At 49.8% G+C, this 8,469-nt stretch overlaps 1 protein-coding gene across 3 annotated transcripts; it reads right to left on the bottom strand.

Annotated features, from left to right (window-relative positions):
* Positions 1-218: 218 nt before the first annotated feature.
* ELP5 (elongator acetyltransferase complex subunit 5) lies at positions 219-7,944 on the bottom strand. Of its 3 annotated transcripts, none has more exons than XM_077970162.1 (8): positions 7,859-7,944; positions 7,642-7,702; positions 7,474-7,554; positions 5,645-5,865; positions 3,426-3,607; positions 1,476-1,571; positions 1,233-1,351; positions 219-586 (listed from the first exon to the last, which is right to left on the bottom strand). In XM_077970162.1, the coding sequence occupies exons 1-8, from the start codon at positions 7,902-7,904 to the stop codon at positions 472-474; spliced, it is 921 nt and encodes a 306-aa protein (XP_077826288.1). In that variant the 5' UTR covers positions 7,905-7,944; the 3' UTR covers positions 219-471. The 3 variants fall into 3 exon arrangements, with proteins under 3 accessions (XP_077826288.1, XP_014973925.1, XP_028691789.1); XM_015118439.3 differs by having other exon boundaries at positions 1,233-1,333; XM_028835956.2 differs by lacking the exon at positions 7,474-7,554 and having other exon boundaries at positions 1,233-1,333.
* Between the last annotated feature and the right edge of the window lie 525 nt (positions 7,945-8,469).

The raw sequence follows: 8,469 nt of genomic DNA, 5'->3' as shown, positions 1-8,469 counted from the left end.
GGCTTTTTTCCCTTCAGGGCCTCTGCTTTCCTCCCGTCTGGATCCTCGCAGGGAGCTTGGAACCTTACTGCACCTACTTCAGTTCAGAACACTTAGCGCCCCAGTGGCCTGCACACCATTCCTGGCCCCCAGACTCCATTGACAATAGACTAAAAGATGCAGGTGCTTGTATCTTGACATCCATTCCCAACCCCCTTATTTAAATAGCTACCAAAGTATTTCTTTTTTAATAAAAAAATAAAGATTTTATTAGGTACAGGGATGTTCTACTCTCACATTATCCCATGTCTTCATCCTACCTTCTGTCCTGATGAGACGCTGCTTCCTGCCTCACAGAGCAGGGATCCATAGACAAGGGGAACCAAGGTGGGGTAGGGACAGGGTAAGGCTAACACAAACAAGAGAAAGATGGTTCTGGGCCCAAAGTCTTCCTGTGCCCCCTCCAATTACAATCTAATCAAATCTGACCAGTCAAATATCTAGGTCGTCATCTGGGTCTTCTTGGTCCAGGTCATCATAAGCATCTGGCTCATAGAAGATGTGGCTGGTAGCCTGGCCTGGCCTAGGCCGCAGGAGAGCCTGCTGTCTGAGAAGGGAAGATTTGGTGCTGGTGAGGGTAGCTGACAGGTTGGGTCTGGATACTTTCTTCCAGGTGACTGTGACTCTCATTCAGGCAACCTGTTAGGCCTCCATGTCATTTTCTTGGTCCAAGTCCCTTTCTCTCACCTCCATGTTAGAGCTGAAGCACCATTTGGTACTGGAATAGATACCCTTGTACAGCTCTCCTAATAAAACCGTAAGTTCCTAGCAGCTTGGGGGCAAGGATCTTGTAGTCTTGCTTCATCCACCCACACACTGGGCACAGAACAGCAGGCATGCACTAAGCCCTTGTTAACCAGCCTTTGCCACGCCCATATAGCCTTCTGTCCTCCTAGCACCACTGCCTAGGGATAGGGCCACCTCCCAAGGGTCTGGTCTGGCTCAGCCCAGGCCCAGGGTGCTCTGGGGACAACTGGAGCTGTGACCCAAGGGTCTAAGGGAGAGAAAAGAGACATAAAGGCCCTCGGCCATTGTAGGGGGAATGGGTGGATCAAGAACTTGGACTTGTCTCTGGAGGTGGACTTCAGCCCCTATAAAGTCAGGTTAATCAATAACCTGCTGTTGCCCCACCTCTCCGTGGCCCAGATGCTGGGCTCTACTCAGGGATCCACGTACCCAGGTCCCAACCTTACTTTTCAGAGCTGAACTGGAAGGGCAGGATCAGGCTATCTCTGGCTTCTCTCTCTTTCTTGGACAGGTGAAGGTTAAAGGTCAAATGAGTTGTGGGATCCACCTGTAGGTACAAAGGATGCTGCCACTCTGCTCCATCCCTAGAATCCCTGACCCCACCCCCAACCTCTGCAGCTTTTATGCTCTCCCCTTTGACCAGACCCTAAACTACATTTCCTTGTTCTGGCCCTGGCATTCTTAGATACCGGGGGTATATGAGGATCGGAGCAGGGCTGGGACTCTACAGAGGGTCCCTCTTGGAGATCCAGGCTGAAGTCTGGAAGTATGGAGAACCACTGAGTCTGGAGAGAAAAAAGAAAAGAGTTTTTTTCATCTTACTGAAGAAACTAGAGAGACTCTAGGACCTCACATCCTCAGCCCCCAATCACCTATTTCACTGCTTTCAGCCCCTGCCCTCAACTTTTAATTTTTTTTTGAGACAGGGTCTGGCTTTGTTGCCCAGGCTGGAGTACAGTGGCGTGATCTTGGCTCACTGCAACCTCCACCTCCCAGGTTCAAGTGATTCTCCTGCCTCAGCCTCTCGAGTAGCTGGGATTACAGGCGCGTACTACCACGCCCAGCTAACTTTTGAATTTTTAGTAGAGATGGGGTTTCTCTGTGTTGGCCAGGCTGGTCTCGAACCACTAATCTCAGGTGATCTGCCCACCTCGGCCTCCCAAAATGTGGGGATTACAGGTGTAAGCCACTGTGCCCAGCCTCTATTTTATTTTCAAAAGTGAAAGCAAGTTTATTAAGGAAGTAAAGGAATAAAAGGATGGCTACTCCTTAGGCAGAGCAGCCCCACTTACTCTTTTTTTGAGACAGAGTCTCACTCTGTTGCCTAGGCTGGAGTGCAGTGGCATGTTCCTGGCTCACCTCCACCTCCGCCTCCCAGGTTCAAGTGATTCTCCCGCCTCAGCCTCCCGAGTAGCTGGGACTACAGGCACCCACCACTATGCCCAGCTAATTTTTGTATTTTTAGTAGAGACGGGGTTTCATCATGTTGGCCAGGTTGGTCTTGAACTCCTGACCTCAGGTGATCTGCCCACCTCTGCTTCCCAAAGTGCTGGGATTACAGGTGTGAGCCACCTTGCCCAGCCCCACTTACATTTTTTTTTTTTTTTTTTTTTTGAGGAGTCTCACTCTGTTGCCCAGGCTGGAGTGCAGCGGCATGATCTTGGCTCACTGCAGCCTCTGCCTCCCGGGTTCAAGCGATTCTCTTGCCTTAGCCTCCAGAGTAGCTGGGACTACAGGTGTGCGCACCATGCCCGGCTAATTTTTGTATTTTTAGTATAGATGGGATTTCACCATGTTGGCCAGATTGGTCTCAAACTCCTGACCTCACGCAATCTGCCTACCTTGGCCCCCCAAAGTGCTGGGATTACGGGCGTGAGCCACCTTGCCTGGGCCCCACTTACACTTTATAATCTTGGTAAGTGACTTAAATTTAAACCTCCCTGGGCCGCGTGCCGTGGCTCACACCTGTAATCCCAGCACTTTGGGAGACCAAGGCCAGAGGATGGCTTGACCCCAGTAATTCAAGACCAGCCTGGGCAACAGGGTGAGATCCCACCTATATAAAAAACTAACAAGCTGGCTGGCTGTGGTGCTACGTGCCTGTGTTCCCAGCTCCAGCTACACCAGAGGCTGAGGCAGGAGGATCACTTGAGCATGGGAGGTCAAAGCTGCCGTGAGCTATGATTGCACTACAGCACACCAGCCCGGGCCACAGAGTGAGACCTTGTCCAAAAAAAAAAAAGAAACAAGGAAAAAAAACCCCTCCCTGTACTGGCTTTCCCACCTGAAGAACTGTGATAATAAAATAATCTACCTTACACCATAGCTGAGAAGATTAAATGAGGTAAGTGATGGAAAACACAGAGAGATACCCAATCAGCTTTTTTTTAAAAAAGGTCTCCCTGAGGGCCGGGCACACTCACTCACATCTGTAATCCTAGCACTTTGGAGGCTGAGGTGGGAGGATCACTTGAGCCCAGGAGTTTGAGACCACCCTGACCAACACAGTGAAACCCCATCTCTAAAAAAAGTTTGTTTTTAAAGTCTCCTTGAAATATCAGCATTTTCATTGTTCTTCCCATCGTGCCACTCCTTTCTCTGCCCCCAATTTCCAGTCCTTCCCTGTTGGTTCTTCTGACCTGGTCAGTTGGGCGCTGTCGGGGCCTCCGACACAGGATGTGGGCCGAGGCCTGGCCCTTTGTACCGCCCAGGGTCACCTCAGTCTGCGCAAGGCTGCTGAGAGCTCCCACAGGGCCTGGTCCGTGAAGCTCTTCATGTAGCAAGCCCAGCACACTCACTTTTCCCACCGGGGAGCTGTCACCTAGAGACGGACAAGACATGTAGGATAGTAGGGAGCATTCAGGTTGGTGGCCTGGGAGCAAACAGTGAAGAGAAAAGGAGAGAGCCCCACAATTCCATCACAGTGCTGCCAAAATCCTGACTTCCCTTGGCCAATCTCACTACTGTGCTCTGAGCCTCCTCCAGCCCACACCTTAATCTCCTCTATCATCCCCGTGTAAAGCTGATCAAGGCACCGCTCTAACTTCTATCCTTCAGCAGCTCCTCCGCCTTCAGGATGGAATGAACACTTCTAGCAGGTGGTGTCCACTTACTTTCTAGCCTCATCTCTTACACACGGAAGTACTTGTAGTTTCTGGAACTTCCCAAGATCTCAGTCAGTGCCTTTAGAGAGTGTCAGGCACTATGCTAAACGCTTTAACACAATGTTTGAATCCTTACAAAGGTCAGCATTTTTAGGTTAAACCGTATGAAATCACTGACATTTAACAATTTTTTTCTTTTTTTTTTGAGACGGAGTCTTGCTGTCACCCAGGCTAGAGTGCAGTGGCACAATCTTGGCTCACTGCAACCTCTGCCACCCGGGTTCAGCAATTCTGCCTCAGTCTCCCGAGTAGCTGGACTACAGGCGTGTGCCACCACGCCTGGCGAAGTTTTGCATTTTTAGTAGAGATGGGGTTTCAGCATCTTGGCCAGGCTTGTCTTGAACTCTTGACCTCATGATCCACCTGTCTCGGCCTCCCAAAGTGCTGGGATTACAGGCGTGAGCCACCACGCCTGGACTGTTTTTAGTTTTTATTTTTTGAGATGAAGTATTTCTCTGTCACCCAGGCTGAAGTACAGTGGTGTGATCTCAGGTCACTGCAACCTCTGCCTCCTGGGTTCAAGTGATTCTCCTGCCTCAGCCTCCCGAGTAGCTGGGATTACAAAAGTGCGCCACCACACCCAGCTAATTTTTTGTATTTTTAGTAGAGACAGGGTTTTACCATGTTGGCCAGGCTGGTCTCCAACTCCTGACCTCAGCTGATCCACCTACCTTGGCCTCCCAAAGTGCTGGGATTACAGGTGTGAGCCACCGTGCCCAGCCAATATTTAACAATTTTTGATCTAAGAAATGGCAATATAGTGGTTTATCCTAATACTTCCCTTGTACCTTCCCCCATATACAGCGGAAAGTGAAGCAAGTGAAAGTCAAGCACCTTAATACAAAGCTGAGCGTCTGATTCCTAAGTCCATTCGAGTACCCACAGTGCACTTCAGGGCTAGTCCCAGTGCCCCTGCCCGGCCAAATCTGCCTGGCTGACCGCTTGCTCTTCAAAAGTGCCTTTATTTTTTGACACGGACTCTCGCTGTATCACCCAGGCTGGAGTGCAGTGGCGCGATCTCGGCTCACTGAAAGTTCCGCCTCCCAGGTTCATGCCATTCTCCTGCCTCAGCCTCCCAAGTAGCTGGGACTACAGTCGCCCGCCACCAGGCCCAGCTAATTTTTTTTGTATTTTTAGTAGAGATGGGGTTGCACCGTGTTAGCCAGGATGGTCTTGATCTCCTGACCTTGTGATCTGCCCACCTCGGCCTCCCAAAGTGCTGGGATTACAGGTGTGAGCCACCGCGCCCAGCCGAGAGGGCCCTTCTTTAAGGTACCCTGTGCATGTCCTATATCATCATGGCCTTTATCAGACCATCTTGTAACTGCCTGTTTACTTATCTCCATCTTTTATGGGACTTCGAGCTCCTGGAAGGCAAGGACCCAGCTACAGTCAGTCTGTATTTTGCCATTATCTAGAATTGTACCTGACATATTATATGTATTTACTATTGATTTGTTAAATAAATGAATGAGTGAAACAAATGAGTAAAAAAATAACTTGGAGGAAAAAAAGCAAATGGTAGATGGCATTAAGGGGAAGTAAAAAAAAAAAAAACCAGACAAAAAGTTCAAAAAAATGAAAAAAGGTCTGACTGGAGAACCCAGATGTTTCTTCTAGGGTAGAAAGGAAAAGGGGCGCACACCTTGGCAGAGGGAGATATATGAGGGGAAATAATGAAGGAGGGGTCTCACCAGGACAGGAGTCCTGATGGCTCACAGCATGCAGGGCCTGGCAGAGTGTGGTGCAGGGAAGGTGAAGCAGCAGCCAGCTGAGTGAATCGAGAGCAATGGTGACAGGACCAGGATCTGTCCTCTTGCATATGGCTCTCAAGGCTCCCAGCGGCCCCCCAGGAAGGGCCTCCTCAGTTTTTGACCAGTTGAGAGGGTCTCTGAAGAAGTCATGGTAAACCAGCCTGCAAAGGGAAAACATGACACAATATAATATTGCTCCTTCCCCCCAGAGGATCACAAAGTTCATCCTCTGATCTTTTTGGCTCTGTTTTCTCAATTTTCATGAATATCCTAAATATTAGTGAAAGAATATTACTGAGAGATAGCAATGATTGAGAGCACAGACTTTGGTGTCTGACAGCCTGACCTCCAAGCTTGGCTTTGCGACTTGTTGCCCAAGGTCAGCTAAATGATAAATGATCTCTAAGACTCAGTTGCTTCATTGGTGAAATGAGATGCCAACCTCTAAGCACTCAGCACAGTGCTTGACACATAGTGTATGCCTCATAAATGTTAGTTATCACCATTATCACATATTTCCTGAGTGTGGCACCTAAAGTTTATCACTCTGGATAAAAAATGAGAAAGCAGAGGACATGAGACTTGGTTCCTGCCTGTAGAACAGCTTAAAGAAAGTAAAAAATTAAGTCATGGAGTACCAACTACAGAAAAAAATAACAGCTCAGGAAAGGTAGACCAGCAAAGGTAGCAGAACTTTTTTTTTTTTTCCCCAGATATCTCTTTTTTATCTTCTGGTTCTCTTGTGGAATGCCCTCTTTTTTTTTTTTTTGAGACAGAGTTTCGCTCTTGTTGCCTGGGCTGGAATGCAATGGCACGATCTCTGCTCACCACAACCTCTGCCTCCTGGGTTCAAGCGATTCTCCTGCCTCAGCCTCCCGAGTAGCTGGAATTACAGGCATGTGCCACCATGCCCAGTTAATTTTATGTATTTTTAGTAGAGATGGGGTTTCTCCACGTTGGTCAGGCTGGTCTCGAACTCCCGACCTCAGGTGATCCACCCGCCTCAGCCTCCCAAAGTGCTGGGATTAAAGGCGTGAACCACCACACCTGGCCATGGAATGCCATCTTAACATACACCACCACCTCTATCACAACAATGGCTGATGTAAAATTAGAGGCTCAACAGATAAGATGTAAACTACTATCACCATTCACTGAGTTGCCCAGACTAGGAAGTAGAAAGCATCCTACTAATGGTTCTTAATGTCTCCTGATCAGGCATGTGGCTGGGTTTAGGGACTTCCTTATTTCAATACTTTCTTCTCCCCCACATTAGTCAATAAATCCTGGAAATGCTACCCACTAAACTCCTTTACATGTGTTCTAAACTTTCCATCTCTACTGCCCAGGTCTCTATCACTTTCTACCATTATTCCCTAAAATTCATTAGGCCAGGAACAGGTCTGTCTCATTCACTGCCAGCTCCAGTATCTTGCACAGCACCGGGTTTATAGTTGGTGCTCGGTACATATGCACCTTAATAGCGAACCTGGATTAATGGATTACTGCAATACCCTTCCCACATGTTCTCCCTATCTCCAGGCTATTTCTCTCTCAACTTCTATGAGCTTTGCTTTGGATTCCCCAAATACTCATCACTCCTCATTACTCCTCTTACTAAGTCTTGCCTCCTGAAAGACCCATATCCAATTCTTCAATGAATATTTAAGGAACTGCTACTATATACCAGGTTCTGCGCTTGTTATAAATAAATGTCCTTAGCAATAGACGTCTCCAATTTAATCAAATCTTTTCCAACTGGTACTTACCGATTGTTGATATCAGAGTCAAAACCTTCACGAAACTCTTCCTCGCTCACTTCACAGCCCAGGATATGCACTTGCTCCCCACTAAGGCAGAGATGAGGCGGGACTGTCAAAGAGTGGGCACAGGTTCCCTATCCAGGGTAGGCTGAGGAGACACCGTGGGATACTCACCACAGTGCAGATTTCTTGACAAGCGCCTTCAAGAGACTGCGCCCCTCCCACTCCACGGAATCTGCACAGCGAGGGACGGATCGAGTGTGAGGGCGCTAGGATTACCACCCTCGCGAACCCGTCGCGATCTCCACACCTAGCCTGTGACCCATGGCCCTTCCTCTCCACTTCCGTCCCCTCAGCCAGACCCGAACCCCACTGTGCCGCTGGCTCTCACCCCGAAGCAGCACCAGGCCGCCCAAGGATAACAGCGAGTCCAACATCCCCAACTCGCGTCCGGTCCCTGCTCTGGCGCCCTCTGATAGCGTCACGACCCACTGTCCCGCCCCCTCGGGGTGAAACGGGCGGGGCACTCGAGCGTCCTCCCACCATTAAGACCTAACATAGTCTGGAATGAGAGGTGATTATGTTCACTATTCCCAGGGGGGCGCTCACGAGGAGGGCGCCCCTCCCCGAGCCCTGGCGCACAGTCGTACGGACAACGACCCCTTCTACATCTTCACTGTGACCGGGACGGGAAGAGCAGTTGGGGCAGTTGTCAGTGGGAGGGGGAAGAGGACCCATAAACCCCCCGCGAGGGTCCTAACTGCGGGGACAAGTGACGGCCTCCGCCCCGCCCACGCAGTTTGAGGCGGGGCCTGCTTCGCCTCAGGCCCCGCCCCGCGGCCACCTTCTGCGCGTGCGCAATACTGCAGCCTCGTTCGGAGTGCTTCTGACTTTCCTTATACCTACCCCCATAGACCGCGCAGGGGGAACTTAGTCCCGGTGAAGCGAATACACGTCACCACCGGAAGCAGTGTCAAAGGGGAAGAGAGGGGGAAAGACAGG

This window comes from Macaca mulatta, chromosome 16 (genome assembly GCF_049350105.2).
Source record: "Macaca mulatta isolate MMU2019108-1 chromosome 16, T2T-MMU8v2.0, whole genome shotgun sequence".
NCBI lineage: Eukaryota > Metazoa > Chordata > Mammalia > Primates > Cercopithecidae > Macaca > Macaca mulatta.
Note: the sequence above shows the minus strand (reverse complement) of the source record. Positions and strands in the feature narration are given on the sequence as shown.